Raw genomic sequence first — 15,707 nt, forward strand, 5'->3', positions numbered from 1 at the left:
CTCCTTACAGATTTAAAATCACACCAAAAATGAAGACTTTTCCGGCCAAATAACAGCACAACACTGAACGGAACGTGGCCTAACAACTAGTGTGAAATTGTCAATCCATCTTGCATTAGCAAAAATGAAAACATGAATAAAAATATGAAAATGAAACTAAGGAGAAAAATGTTAATACGCAAAACCAAGACAAAATTCAAATTTACTTTCAAAAATCTGATTTTATTTTCTGAATCAAAAAGAAGTGTATTCACGTTAAATGTAGAATGTTTAACTTTCCATTGATCTAGCAAAACACTCCAGATATTGTTAACAGTGCTCAGAACTGTGTAAAAGTCAACATCCAATACCATGTTTTAAAGAAAAGTTTAAATGTAGGACTTATTTTTGGAAACGCTTCTCGAAGGTCAAAGCATTGGCAATTCTAATTTAAAAAGAATTTTAATCATTACTGGAAATTTAAGTGACCATGGTTCTCAAGAGCTAAAAATCAGATCTCTTTTAAAATAATAAATGTTAGTTTCTGAGGGACTCTTACCTGACAACTCCAGTTAAACCTAATATTTCAACTACCCCCTAAATTACTAAATGCATTGTTTTACCTTGGAATAGGAAAATTAGAAAATGGAATTTTAAAATTATATATATATATATATACACACACACACACACCATTTTAACTGTCCTGTTTGCTAGCAGAATATCGAAATTAAAACCAAATTCTACATTCAAGGGGTAAATGATAAATGCTCTCTCATTGTTCTAAGAGTCCATCCTTGTCCCTGTTGTTTTCTACCCCCATAGACTAAAATCATGACCAAAGGCCAAGAGTTCATCCCTTTACCTGAAATGAACAGCTGACAGGTAGTGGTCCTACATTTGTGTCCCTGATCAAGTCCAGGACTCAAAAGGTTAGGGGGATGTAGAACACGATTTAGGAACACTTTAGAATTCCCAAGTGACTGACAGCCATGTCCCTATAATCTAGCACACCTTATTCATCGGCTAGTCACGTGTACTGAGGCATGTCCGGCATGCAGGCAAACTTCTTTTACTTGTTCAAAGTGAGGTAAAACAGACAAAAAATACTTAATATTAACAGAAGCTGCATTATTAAAACTAACCTCCTTGTGCTGCTTATTTCATGTAAACTGACTTTTAAGTTTTTCACAAAAAAAGAGACTTAAAGCCAATAATTTTTGCAAATGTAGTTACCTAAAAAAAGTAAGCTTCCTCTTTCAAAGCCATTATTAGTCAAGAATATTTTGAAATGAAGGAAGACATTGTTTCCCCCAGACTCTGCATTTTGTACTTAGCGTGATACAGTTTCTTATTTATTTTTCAAATCCGGAAAGAATTCAAATCTGAGTACTCTTTGATATTTTTTTCAGATACAAAACAGTACCGACAGGATTCATAAATACAACTTTCTGACACAGACAGGAAAAGTCTGCCACCATTTACAAAATCAACAATTCTTCTTTCAGGCATAAGAGGACTGAGAGTTACTAGTTATGATTACTTTTTCAGTACAAATACAAATTTAAATCTTGATTTTTTTTTTTTTGGCCAACATTTTAAGTAGTCAAATTATACACCACTTCCAGGTTTCAAATTAAAATAAAAAGACTAATGAAAATTACCCAACTGGCAACAAGTCCCATATTTCAACGTTATTTTTAACCCAACAATTATAACCTACTGCCAGTAGTTACTTGTGTCTACTTCCTATTAAACCAGCACTGGTCAGTGATGCCGCAGGGTGGCTGCAAGGATGGTACTTGGCACTGGAGTACCTTAATGCTTCCGGGACAGAAAGAAGCACTTTTAAGCACTTTTTAAATCTGTCTTCTGAATTTCCAAAAGCATTTTTAAATTGTTAATTGTCCACTGATAGATTCTAGGGAGTCTACTACCAGCTAACATGGTTGATTTAAAAAATAATAATAAAACAAAAATAAATCCCTAAGCCACATGGTAATGGAATATTTACACTTGCTCTTTATATCGTATGGAAACAGTTGCAGGCAGACCGAAGGTAGAAGAAAACCTGCCAAATCAAAGGACTGTAAATAAATTTCATCTTCCATTCCTCAGAGCAGAAAAGCTCAAAAATTAAAAAGTCAAAATCAAAAGACCACCCCTTTCCCCCACACCAAATCCCTCCACCAAACACTTTAATTCTGAGCCTAACATTTCCCTACAATGTTAATTCCAGAAGCTTTAAGGTACTTAAAACTGTGCAGTAACTGTTGAAAGCACCACACTACAGAGGAAATGCCATCAAGGGTTCAGCAGCTGCCCACCCATCCCTTACCACCCCCACCCCAATAATATGTAAAAGCTCCTGTTAAAGTTTTTTCTTATGCTAATAAAGGCATACCACCTAGTGTGCTAAAGACTAAAACTAGCAGCATTAGAGCAGTAACGTGAAAATAGGAAGCCTACAGGAATGATCTATATGCCTACTTAGAAGAAACAAAGCAGCAGACAGGGGGACCCTTTGCCCTCTCATCATGTTTGTAGGAAGTGGCTGAATTAAACAGATTTACCCACATTAACAAAAATTTAACAAAGCTTCCCCCAAGACACCAGAATAAAACCTGACCTTTCCAGTCAAAGGGCACAGAGAGGACTCTTCCATGTCCTGGAGTTAAATGAGTTCAAAGATTGGCAAAAAGGAAAAAAGAAAGCATTAGGGGTGTGATGCGAGCAAGCTCTGGAGTGAGTTTATCGAACAGTCACACCAAGTTTCTCCAGCACACGGACACCCTTCTCTTGGTATTCTTGTCGGGTCATCCAGAAGTTGTCTTTGTCCTTCATGATGTCTGCCAGAACGGCCCCCCCAAGGAACACCATGTGCTTCCTGCGTGGTGGGTCTTCGATGCGGATCTTAAATTTCTAAAGGAGAAAGAGAGGAGACCGTAAAATGCCACAAGTGCACAATGCTTTCTGCTTTATGAAAATGACTTTTTCATATAACCTCCTGCTGAATTCTCACAAAAGTCCTGAGAGGTAAGCAGGACGGTGTGATCTGGTATGTGAGGTACAGAGACGTTTTTGGTCATCGAGGAGACGGCACACCCACCCCAGCGTGTTTAGAACAGTCCTGATTTACACTCGTGGCCCCATCACTATTAACAACACCCTTTGTCACTCTCAGAAGTATCGTGATTTGAACAACAAATTCCACCATCAGCCTACTGAGAGCCCAAGCACCACAGTCCTGCTGGTGGCAGGGTTTCCCATCAACTGGCGACAACCAAAGGAGCCCGTCACCTAGCCAGACGTCAAGTCAAGACTTAGGAGAAGAGGACTTCTGTTTTCTTCAAGGTCTAACGCCTCTACGATTGCAGTCCCATGCCAGAGTAAGACTGAAATTCTTTTCTTATAAGCAAAGCTCAGTTTCTATTGTTTCAAACTGAAATGTTCTCAAAATAAACAAGTCCAAATATGGTCAAATAAACCTTGGGGATGCTGGAAAATATGAACACAGTAACCAAAATTAAAGTAAGTGGGAAAAATTTTTTATGATCTGTAGCCACTATTGATTGCCTGATAAAGACACACCTCCATTTGTGTGATCAGTCCATGCCTCAAAGAGAAACCTTAAGACGGCATCATTTACTGTGCCACAAATCCTGCAAGTCTCCAAGTAACTATGTCACGTTAAATTGTCTTCGCGTCACATAAATGAACTGTGAGATCTGATAGTATACGACACATAAAAACACCAGTTTACTTACATAAAAAATGTGTCTGGCTGTGTTCCAGTAAAACTTTATTTATAAGAACAGCCAGTTTGGTCCAGGCCTGGAGTTGGCCACCCATGCTCTAAGGGAAACCTGGCTAGCCCCTCAAGACACTGCAGCCCCTGCAGTTCCCAGCTGGCTGCTGGTTCCCCGCACCACGTTCCTAACCCTGGGGGTTTGGATCAACAATTCCTGCTCTTCACTGCTGCGTCCCTCTCCCTCTTGCCTACAACTCCCAAGCTGAAGCTCATTCTGCCAGACCATTCATTCTATCTACCACTCCTCCTTGCCAAGTCACCTACAGGACCCTCGGATTTCTTCTCATCCCTGTCCTTACTGTGCACAGGGGTGGGCTCTTACCACCATTTCCTGGTGGTATCCTGAGCGACTCTGTCCTCTCCCTTTCATACTCATGTGACAAAACACCAACTCAGGTGTGCAACTCTACTCTGCAGCTGTCCTCAAGCGAATGAACACGACAGGTGAGAAACTCAGTCTTGGTTTAACTGCATCGCCTACCTTCCTTGAGCGCCTCAGTGCAGCACGCCAACCCCATTACATGTCTCCTCTCTATTCTATTCTCCAAGGCAACCATCTCACACCTCCTCCTCAATTTCATAAAGCTCGTCTCCTCCTTCCCTCCGAGCCTAACTCATTCTCTATATCGTTCTTTCTTCCTCCCTCCCCCAACAATCGATTCATCATGCCAGATTTAGTGATTCTTTTTTAAAAACAAAAAAAACCCTTGAACTCATGACCCTGAGATCAGACTTGAGCTATCAAGAGTCAAGACACTTAACTGACTGAATGAGCCACCCAGGCGCCCCCAAGCTTCGTGATTCTTTAAAACCAAGTCAGATCCTGTACACCTGGGTGGCTCAGTGGGTTTAAGTGTCTGACTTCTGCTCAGGTCATGATCTCACGGTCCGTTGAGTCCAAACCCCACATCGGGCTCTATGCTGACAGCCCAGAGCCTGGAGCCTGCTTCAGATTCTGTGTGTGTCTCTCTGCCCCCACCTGGTTGCACTCCATCCCTCTCTCTCAAAAATAAATTAACTATTAAAAAAAAGTCAGATCCTATCACTTCTCTGCTCAAAACCGTCCCAAGGCTTTCTATCTCGTTAGGAGTAAAGCTAAATTCTTTACTGTGACTCAACAAGACCTACATCCTGACCACCTTTCTGATCTCACCTCCTAGGCCTTACCTTTACTCACTCTGCTCCAGCCACACCTACACACTCCTGACAACCCAAGCTTTTTGCACTTGTGATTCCTGTCTGGAAGATTCTTCCCACAGATAGTCACATGGCCCACCTGCTCACTCCATTCACATCTCTGCTCAGAACTGATCTCATCAGAGTCTTTCCCTGACCTTCACACGACATGAACGAGAATGCTATCTCCCTAAACACTACCACATGTGAGCCCCTGACCTTACTTTAGTTTTCTTCATAGTGCTTATTACTACTGAAATATTATTCATAGAATAAAAGCAGGGTTTTTTTTTTTTTTACTTACTACTGTTTTGATTGTCCTAGCACCTAGACAAGTGTTGGACACCCAGAAGGATTTCAAGAAATTTTTGCTGAATGAGGAAATAATCACCTGAGGCTAATTTTAAATTATATGTATAACTCAATAAAATCAGACAAATAAGTGAAGTACTTAGACAACATGGCTCCTTTTGAGTCTTTTAATTTGTTTAATGTATGTGAGTCCATACTCAATTTAATTTCCACAATTTGAGCCACAGATGAAAGATGTGACATTAGTATCTCCAATACACAAGTCCTCTGTAGTATGTAATCTCATTATCTAACAGCCAAAGTCAGAGAAGACCTCAGAACTGAATGACTCCTGGCTGAATGCAGAGTATATACAGTGTACTTCACACATGCCAGTGTTTGTAGAAAAAATAATCAATCCCGAATAACCATCAACTATTACATACTAGTTTAAAAATTTCTTCCTATTCTACACATCAACAACTACCAATTAAAGTCTGTTTCAAGAGCTAGGATAGCTGGGGAGACAAAATATTTGACACATGGTGTTTTACAATCTGATTAGGGAGATAAGACATATGCAAGAAACAGCCAGAAAAATAGCCTAGAATCAGAAATGAGACAATCCAAGGGTGGCGCCGAAGGCTGGTTACATATCCAAAAACTTAGTTAAAAAAAAAAACCCCAAGCCCCAAAGAGGCATTTCTCTCTTGCAGAGCACAGCAGTCCCCCTTAACTGCGCTTTTGCCTTCTGTGGCTCTAGTGACCCGTGGTCAGGAAGCAGAGGATCCTCTTTCTGCCGCATCACCGCATTCACAATGCCTACCCAGGACACCTCACTTCATCTCCTCACGAAGGCAACTGGTCATCTCACGTCACCACAGAAGAGTGAGTACAGTACAATACGACATTCTGAGAGAGAGACCACATTCCTATAACTTTTATTCCAGTATATTGTTATAACTGTCCTGTTTTATTATCGTTTTTTATTGCGCCTAATTTAGAAAGGAAACTTTATCTTATGTGTTCATGTATAGGAAAAAACTGTATACGTGGGATTCAGTGTTATTTGCAGTTTTAGGCACCCACTGGACGCCTTCGAACGCATCCCCTGCAGAAAGCAGGTGGGGGAGGGGGGGCCTCCTGTATGTCAGGTTCCTCCTGGGTATTTAGAGGCACCCTGACTCCAGGCTGTTGCAGAGGGACCAGAACACTTGGATGGGACCTCACTGCCTCCAGCCGCCGAGTCAGCAGTGACCGGGCAGCACAACCATTCTGAAAGAGAGCTTACCTCGACCCATTCACTTCCTCCTCGAAGGCTGCAAGTGACTGGATTAATAATTAGTTTAGGAAGGCTTCTTGCTCCCTCTGGTGGCTGTCAAGATTCATAAGCTACTTTATAGGGTTTTAAAAGTATGTTAACAAGTATGTTTAGAAGTTGGATTATTGATCGATACTTACAGAAAGTTTTTCCACATCTCCCTTTAAAACTCGTTCTAGGTAAAGCTGTTTAAGTTCGCGTTCCAACCGTGATGGCAGTCCAGGGTACATAGTAGACCCTCCAGAAAGCACAATGTGCTTATAGAATTCAGATCTAGAAGGACACAAAAGGTATTCATTTGGGGTTTCAGATGAGGGAAACAGTCTCTCAGAGTTCCTTTTTTATCGGTCAGCCTCAGGGGACTGCTGGGAGAATTAAGCAAAATTCAACATGGAAATCACAAGGCTGAATGTTACTATTAACACTGTTATTGGGTAACAAACCCTCTCTACGTGTAAACTATTTGTAATTGTAATGAGAATACTTCTAAAACACATGACACACGTTCTTAAATGTAACTGAACCTTTTAATAATGACCACAGTTCACATTTCAGACTTCCATGTTTGGACTGTGTTATCACAGTGCTTCCCCGGAGCCACTGTGTGATGTGGTTGTTTACTATAAGTAACCATTTTCTACTAGGATTTCAGTTCACTTTTTCCATTTGCCTTTTGTTCCTTTGCCTTGAGAGTACCCACTGTTATTTCTGGTTAGACTGATGTGTTTGCTTCATAGAGCAGTCCTCTCTTCCTTAAGTATGCTGTTGTTATGATACCGATACTCACATCTAAAATAACTGCTATGTACTAAAAGTATTTTAACCGAGTGAGGGTCTGAGGAGCTCTCTTTGTCGTAAAGTTCAGGAGCTGAGTCACATTTGTTTTGGCCTCATTCAAAATGGCTTCCAGGTTCTCAATGGCTCAGAGCACTGTAACCCCAGCTTCTAGAAGAGTGGAATTTTCTATCTACCTGCAGAAGTGTGCACATGAATGCAGCCTGCGCCAAGCAACCGAGGTAATAGGCGCCCACTAGTGTTTGCATGAACACTTTCAAAACTCAGAACACACAACAGCTGAGCTGTACCGCCTCCCAACGGCAGCTCTGACGAAAGGATGCTGACCCTGAGTCCGGCGCTGCAGGCACACGCCAATGACACCACCAAAAGACATGCACTTTTACATGCAACTTTATTGTCAATGATCACTAAGTCAAGGGACAAAAGCAGCTACTGAATCCCTACTATGAGAATTTACTCCCCCCTCTAAGTCTAGATTTTTGATCTATACTTTTTTTGATTTTTGATTTTTTTATTTTTTTGATTTTTGATTTATAGCTTGTTATAAGCCAACTGCTATTTTTATTAACTTCCTTTATTATCCTGCTCCTTAGCCATCCCACAAAAATTAGTTTGGTGGTTATTTAATGGAGAGTTAAAAAGACAAGTAAGCAAACATCTGCTTTACAAAATGCTTCTGAGCGAATTCCTCTATAACTTAGCTATACAGGAGGGCTTTCCAAGTATGACTCAAACTCTAGATGCAATAGAAGATATAAATTTATTTAATAACTATGTAAAAACAAAGTTTTGCATAGCCAAAAACACCAGAAGCAAGAGACAAACGGAAAATCAGAAGTATCGACAACAGTTCACAGAACTAGCTATAGTAGCAAAAGAACTTTTAAAACGTGAGGGGAAAATATTGGAAAAATTCCATACACAAATAAGCAAAAGCCATGAACAATAAAAACAGCTCTAAACATAGAAAAATATGTTCAACTTCACTCTTAAGGAAAATACAAATTAAACTATACTGAGGTATCATTTACACTCGCCAGACTAACAAAAGTTAAAAAGTCACCACATTGTGAACAAGCTGTGGGGACTCAGGTGGCCTCATCTGTTGCTGGTAGGAAGAAGGGTGCAGCCCCCACAGAGGGGAACTGGGCAGTAACAAAACTACATGCATTTATTTTCCTTTTGACCCAACAATTCTCCCTCTAGAAATTTTTTCAGAATGTTCATGCCCAATAATACAAAAATAAAGTATATGTAAGGTTAATTGCAGCATTATTTGCACAAATACTGGAATCTACCTAAATAACCAAGATACACGGACTAAACTGATATGTATACACTGGAAAAAGGACGATAATCCCCAGGAAATGGTACAGGATTGTTTAGGATATGTTAAGTGAAAGAAGTGCAAAAAAGCATTTATACTACGTTCCCTTTTGTATAAGAAAAAAATGAACACAGAAAGGATACACCTGAAACTAATGAGACCATTTACCTACAAGAAGGAGGGGGAATAGGGCGGAGAACAAGGGGCAGGGAGAGGAATACTTCAAACTACACTTCTTGTATAGTTTTAACTATACGGTTAATGCTTTACCTACAAAATTAAAGAAAAGGCAGGAATATCCTGTGCCACAAAACAGAATGTGCTCAAAAAGATAACAGCATGTCAAAGGACACAGAGCCTGTTTGAAGGGGCTCTCACTGACCAAATCAGGAATAATTTGAGCATTAAAATAAATAAAAATGGTAATGAATTATAATCTACTGTACAAAATCATGAGTCCATGCTGGTAACAAACAAAATTTTAAAAAAGTGCTTCCTTATGCTAGAATCCCAACGAATACATACAGAAGGAATGACAGAATTAGAAAATCTCCTTTTTGCAACCACAATGAAAATGCATTTAGGTAAGAATCATCAATAGATGCTAAAAGGGGTAGGGGGCTGAGTTTAATGAGGAACAGAGGCTTAACGCAGTCTTAAAGTATTTTCCCAGAAATTCCTTATAAACTAAGAAAGGAAAACTACAAAAACTAAACAGGAAACTTCATTAAGAACTTAATACTAACATCACCAGTAAGGAACCCCAAACAGATCTCGTATATGGATGTGATACCCTGAGAAGGACTCATCACTTAAGTAGTATTCTAGCCCCAAATGCATAACCTGAATCTATTCATGAGAAAAAGTTCAAACTCAAGTTGAGAAAAATTCTCTAAAGTAATGGGCCTGTATTCTAAAAAGATGTCAATGTTATGAAAGACTGAAGAACTGTGCCCAAGAGACATGAGAATGACATACCCTGTGTGATCCTCAACTTGATAATCTCCTGGGGAAAAGAAAAACTATATAAAAGGCATTATTGGGACAGCAGATGAAAGTGACAAATGGATGGCACATGACAGTGTATAGTTATCAATCTCCTGAGCTCAATAACTGCACTGTGGCTGTAGAAGAGAATACCTCTGTTATCAGGAAATACAAAGTGAATATTAAGGAGTAGAGAGGACTCATGCATTCAACATAGTCTCAAATGGCTCAAGAAAAAAGAGAGAATGACAGAAGAAAGATGTAGAATGCTACAGTTAGTACAGTGCAAAACTGAATAGAGTATTCGTGAGTTCTCTGTATTATTCCTAAAACTTTTCCTTAAGATTTAAATTATTAAAAAAAAAAATTTTTTTTAAGTGGTTTCTGAAGATATGAACAGACACTTCTCCAAAGAGGACATCCAGATGGCCAACAGACACATGAAACGATGCTCAGCATCCCTCCTCTTCAGGGAAATACAAATCAAAACCACACTGAGATACCACCTCACACCAGACAGAGTGGCTAAAATGAGCAAATCAGAGGACTCTAGATGCGGGCGAGGATGTGGAGAAACGGGCACCCTCCTACACTGTTGGTGGGAATGTAAACTGGTACAGCCCCTCTGGAAAACAGTGTGGAGGTTCCTCAAAACATTAACAATAGAACTCCCCTATGACCCAGCGATAGCACTGCTAGGAATTTACCCAAGGGACACAGGAGTGCTGATGCATAGGGGCACATGGACCCCAATGTTCATAGCAGCACTCTCAACAATAGCCAAAACATGGAAAGAGCCTAAGTGTCCATCAACAGATCAATGGATCAAGAAGATGTGGTTTATCTATACCATGGAATACTACATGGCAATGAGAAAGAATGGAATCTGGCCATGTGTAGCAACATGGATGGACCTTGACGGTGTTATGCTGAGCGAAATAAGTCAGACAGAGGACAGATACCATATGTTTGCACATATAGGAAGACTGGGAGGAACTTAACAGAGGGCCATGGGGGAGAAGAAGGGGGGAAATAGTGGGGGAGAGGGAGAGAGGCAAACCATGAGAGACTCTTGAATGCTGAGAACAAACTGAGGACTGATGGGTGGGGGGGGGGGGATGGGGGAGATGGGCATGGAGGAGGGCACTTGTGGGGATGAGCACTGGGTGCTATATGGAAACCAACTTGACAATAAACTATTTGTAAAAAAAAAAAAAAAAAGTGGTTTCTGAGACATAATGATATATATATATATTCAACATCCAGTGCCACCCTCAAAAAATTACTTTGCCTTACCTGTTCAAAAGCATGAGTGAGCCAACAGACAATTTGGTCATTTTAACTGTACACATTCCATCTATTGATAAATAACTTTGAAGCCATCATTTATAATGTACCTGGTGTCAATGTCAGCTGCCTGGATTGTGTTAAAAAGCAATTCAGCAACACCCACGCCCTCAACATTGATCAAGTGAGGCTGAAATAAAGCTTCTGGCGCTTCAAATCTCTCTCCCCCAACTTTGATAATGCGGCCATCTGGGAGCTAGAAACCAAGAATAACCAGGTATTAGTCAGCAAAACATTATTAAAAATTTCCTAGTGCTTCCAGAACACTATTAAACACATCTGTTCTATAACCAAAATCATTATCTGCAATATATTACTCCTACAATAAATTTTTGGAAAAGAAAAAGGTAAAATAAAATGCACTTAGATGGTTGTTCTGCTCTTCAATGCAGAACATGCCATCCCACCATGCTCTAGCACAGCAGGGATTTCTTGGAACAATCACCAAGGCACGAGCGCATTATGTTCCTTTGCCATGTGCAGCTAAGCTTAAAAAGGGCGTGTTAATAAACCACTGCATTTGGGCTACTGCTGGTGTCAATGCTGCTTCTTGTAACACATCTGTGATTTTATGGATATTTTTACCATGTAGCATACACACATTTAGTTAAAAATTTTAAATAATTTACCAAATAATTATACCGTGAAAATTTACTATTTTGCCATCAAAACACTTTATGTATCATGTGCAAAACTGTCAAATAACTTAATCAAAAAAGTTGTGTTTTTTGTTTTTTTTTTTAATTTATTTTTGAGAGAGAAAGTGAGCACGTGTGTATGCGGGAGAGGGGCAGAGAGAGGGAGAGAGAAAATCAAGCAGGTTCTGGGATCCCATGAACTGTGAGATCATGGCCTGAGCCAAAACCAAGAGATGGACACTCAACTAACTGAGCTGCCTAGGTGCCCCTAGACTATTTTTATTAAGCAATTCTGTATCCTACTTACCAGACCCTGTTAATAAATTTTTTGAAATTTTATTTACTTATTTGTTTATGAGGGAAACAGAGGGAGAGAGAGTGCAGAGCCCAGAGTGGAGCTCAAGCTCACGAACTGTGAGATCATGACCTCAGCCAAAGTCAGATACTTAACCGACTAAGCAAGTACCCCCAAAACATTTTTTTTTACATTTTATTTTTAAGTAATCTCTACACCCTATGTGGGGCTTGAACTCACAACCCTGAAATTAAGAGTTGCATGCTCTACCTACTGAACCAGCCAGGCTCCCCTCTAGCCCCTATTAAATTTTAAATAATGGATAAATATAATTTTAATTTAAGCAAATAAGATCTAAACAATAGGTCAGATATCATTACAACATGACCTTGTACAGAAAACTATTAGGTCACATCATGTTTATATTTAATTAAATGAGAAATGTTAAGTAAAAATTTCCTCTATTTATTTATTTAAAAACTCTATGGCCAATGTGCATCTTGAACTCATGAGCTCAACATTAGGAGTCAGATGCTCCACTGACTGAGCCAGCCAGGTGGCCCCCACCAAAACTCCCTCTCTTAGTGTCTTGTCTTTTTTTTTTTTTAATTTTTTTTTAATGTTTTATTTATTTCTGAGAGAGAGAGAGAGAGAGAGACAGCGTGAGCAGGGGAGGATCAGAGAGAGGGGGAGACACAGAATCCGAAACAGGCTCCAGGCTCTGAGCTGGCTGTCAGCACAGAGCCTGACGCGGGGTTCGAACCCACGAACCGTGAGATCATGACCTGAGCCGAAGTAAGACACTAAACCAACTGAGCCACCCAGGCGCCCCAAAAACTCCTCTTAAAACCACCTCACAACTCATTGGATTGACCTAAATTTTAAGCATGCTTGTATATGCTGGCATTTGACCCACTCCTATAGGAGATACAAGATTTAGTCTTACATTAACATTTCTAATGTTATAATTACAGTAATTGTATTTAGACTCTAAAAATGACTTTTCAGTATGACAAAGTCCCACAAACCAAGCTTTTAAAACATTTACTTCATGTTTGCTATATACATGTTTGCTATAAACATATCTGTTTACAGATATGTGCAAAAGCAATCAATTTTTCAAAACTTCCACAACAGTCTTTAAGAAATTATATCAAACTAGGGGCGCCTGGGTGGCTTAGTCGGTTAAGCGTCCGACTTTCGCTTAGGTCACGATCTCGCGGTTCGTGGGTTCGAGCCCCGCGTCGGGCTCTGTGCTGACTGCCAGCTCAGAGCCTGAAGCCTGCTTCAGAATCTGTCACTCCCTCTCTCCCTGACCCTCCCCTGCTCACGCTGTCTCTCTCTCTCTCTCCTGGAAATAAATAAAACATTTAAAAAAAAAAAAAAGAAAAAAGAAATTATATCAAACTAAAGCAAAACAAAACAAAACCCACAAACAAACAAAAACCCTCAAGGATACTGATTCAAACATTTACTCTTAACAACATAAAACTATCAGGTGAGTTTAGGAACCACACGAAGTCACCTAAGGTATCTGGAAAAACTGCACAGCACACTTGCTGCTAAAACCTCTGCAGCTCACACTTCCAGCCTCTCTGACTGTACGGCTTCTTCCTGTACTCTGGCTGCCGGCCAGCACAGGGCCCTCCGGACTAGGAACTACCTATCTCTAGACACTGACTGTCAAGATGGTAGGATTCTCCTCTTTTTGTATCAAATCCTCTCCCATCCTTTCTTTGCCAGACCTTCTCCCTCTCCACTTACTCATCAGTTTCACCAGTTTACTGGTTTTATTTTTGTGCAGCTGACCCCATAACACCATGGGTCGGGGCTGCATGGGTCTTCTGACACACAGATATTTTCAATAAATACAGTACAGGACTGTAAATGTATTTTCTCTTCCTTATGATTTTAATAACATTTTCTTTTCTCTAGCTTACTTTATCATAAGAATACGGCATAAAATACCTGTAACATACAAAATATGTGTTAATTGACTGTTTATGTTACTGGCAAGGCTTTAGGTCAACAGCAGGCTGCTAGTAAAGTTTCAGGGGAGTTGAAAGTTATACACTGTACAGATGGTTGGTGCCCCAAGCCCCTGTGCTGTTCAAGGGTCAACTGTATATATTTTTTAACCCAACTCAAATTCTTTGAGAAAGGAGGGAGAAATAAACAAAACATGTCTTACATTTCTAGTTCCCTCCTCCTTTGTCTCATGCTACTTTCTTCCTTCCAAACAAGTCAGGTAGATGAAAAACTATAAATCCAGAGAAACTGTCGAAAAAGCTTCAGAAAAGAATCCCCAGGGCAAATCTGGAGATCGTTAAGTTGTTTATCAATTATTTGGATCAGTATTGTTTAAAAATGAAACAATTTATAAAATTAATACTTATTTTTAAAAGAACTATTTTATACATATTTGTGATATGTAGAGCTTACATGAATCAAATAGTATGTTTTTATTTATTTATGAATCAAATAGTTTTAAGAATACTGTACTTGTTTTTATTGCCTATTACTTGATTTCATTTTAGTAATAACTAGATCAAAGACAAGATATGGAAGTATTTTATACCCAAATGAATATAATAGAGTTGAGAACAATATGTTTAAAATTCAGGTTGGACCAACTCCTATAGTGTAACCTGTAACTAGGTTCTAATTCTTACTAGTTACACTTTCAAGTTAACATTTGTTTTGAAGAACTCATTATAAAAACACAAAAGTCAGGAAAAGACTGCCACCTACTGAATTTTTAAAAAAATTTTCAATGTTTTATTTATTTTTGAGAGAGAGAGAGAGAGAGACAGCATGAGCAGGGGAGGGTCAGAGAGAGGGAGACACAGAATCCGAAGACAGGCTCCAGGCTCTGAGCTGTCAGCACAGAGCCCGATGCGGGGCTCGAACCCATGAACCGTCAGATCATGACCTGAGCCGAAGTCAGACGCTCAACCAACTGAGCCACCCAGGCGCCCCTGCCACCTAGCGAATTATCAGAGCAGTATTACAGGATGAGCACTTCCCAAAATATGCTTTGTAGAACGCTGAGTCTCATGAAATGCTGGAATCCTGTAGTCTACTAAGGTTGAGAAACAGGCAGTATGCTATATTCTCATGGGCACACACAAATTAGCACATCAAAGGCTCTGAAAAGTCCTTCAGTAAAGTGAAACACTCCCAAACTTCCTGGACAAAGTAAACTTCACTGTAATTTCTGTGAAAATACTTATTAACATTTGAGGGAAATAACATGCTGAAAAATGTTATTCCAGATGTTAGACTCTCAAAATAACATCTCTTATCTAATTATATCCTAAGGGAGAAAAGCTATTTATGATTCTTGCCTTATTTCACATTATATGGTGTCCTAAAATAACTAAATCAAAGATCTTATTGTAGAAAGACATTAAAGGTCACACATACACGTATTATAACAACCCAAAACAAAAATACTGATTCTAAGAAAATCTCTTTCTTAAGTACACACCAATAATCATGGTGCTCCATTTTAAAACCACACATTTTATACACTGGAAATACTTACTGTGTAAGATTCAACTAATACTGTGGTTTCTAGGGCCAGTTTCTGCTCTTGCTCAATATTATACCCTACATAACACAGTTTTTCTTTAATCATGCGAACCGTTTCAAAGTCAGCAGAATGGTTGAAGGCATATCCTCGCAAAAGCAGCAGCTGGAACAAAAAATTGGTAAATTCACAATTAACCTGAATT

General features: G+C 39.5%; 1 protein-coding gene across 1 annotated transcript in view; it reads right to left on the reverse strand.

The window, feature by feature from the left end:
* Nucleotides 1–201: 201 nt before the first annotated feature.
* Nucleotides 202–15,707, reverse strand: part of ACTR2 (actin related protein 2) — a 40,873-nt gene continuing 25,367 nt past the window's right edge. Inside the window, exons 6-9 of the mRNA XM_039243151.1 lie at nucleotides 15,518–15,667; nucleotides 11,088–11,233; nucleotides 6,719–6,851; nucleotides 202–2,901 (exon numbers count right to left, since the gene is read on the reverse strand). Of these exons, the coding sequence (XP_039099082.1) occupies nucleotides 2,731–2,901; nucleotides 6,719–6,851; nucleotides 11,088–11,233; nucleotides 15,518–15,667 (600 nt within the window). The 3' untranslated portion in view covers nucleotides 202–2,730. The remainder of the gene's footprint in view (nucleotides 2,902–6,718; nucleotides 6,852–11,087; nucleotides 11,234–15,517; nucleotides 15,668–15,707) is intronic.

The sequence above is a fragment of the Hyaena hyaena genome, unplaced genomic scaffold (genome assembly GCF_003009895.1).
Source record: "Hyaena hyaena isolate Hyena2069 unplaced genomic scaffold, ASM300989v1 scaffold_224, whole genome shotgun sequence".
NCBI classification, from domain to species: domain Eukaryota; kingdom Metazoa; phylum Chordata; class Mammalia; order Carnivora; family Hyaenidae; genus Hyaena; species Hyaena hyaena.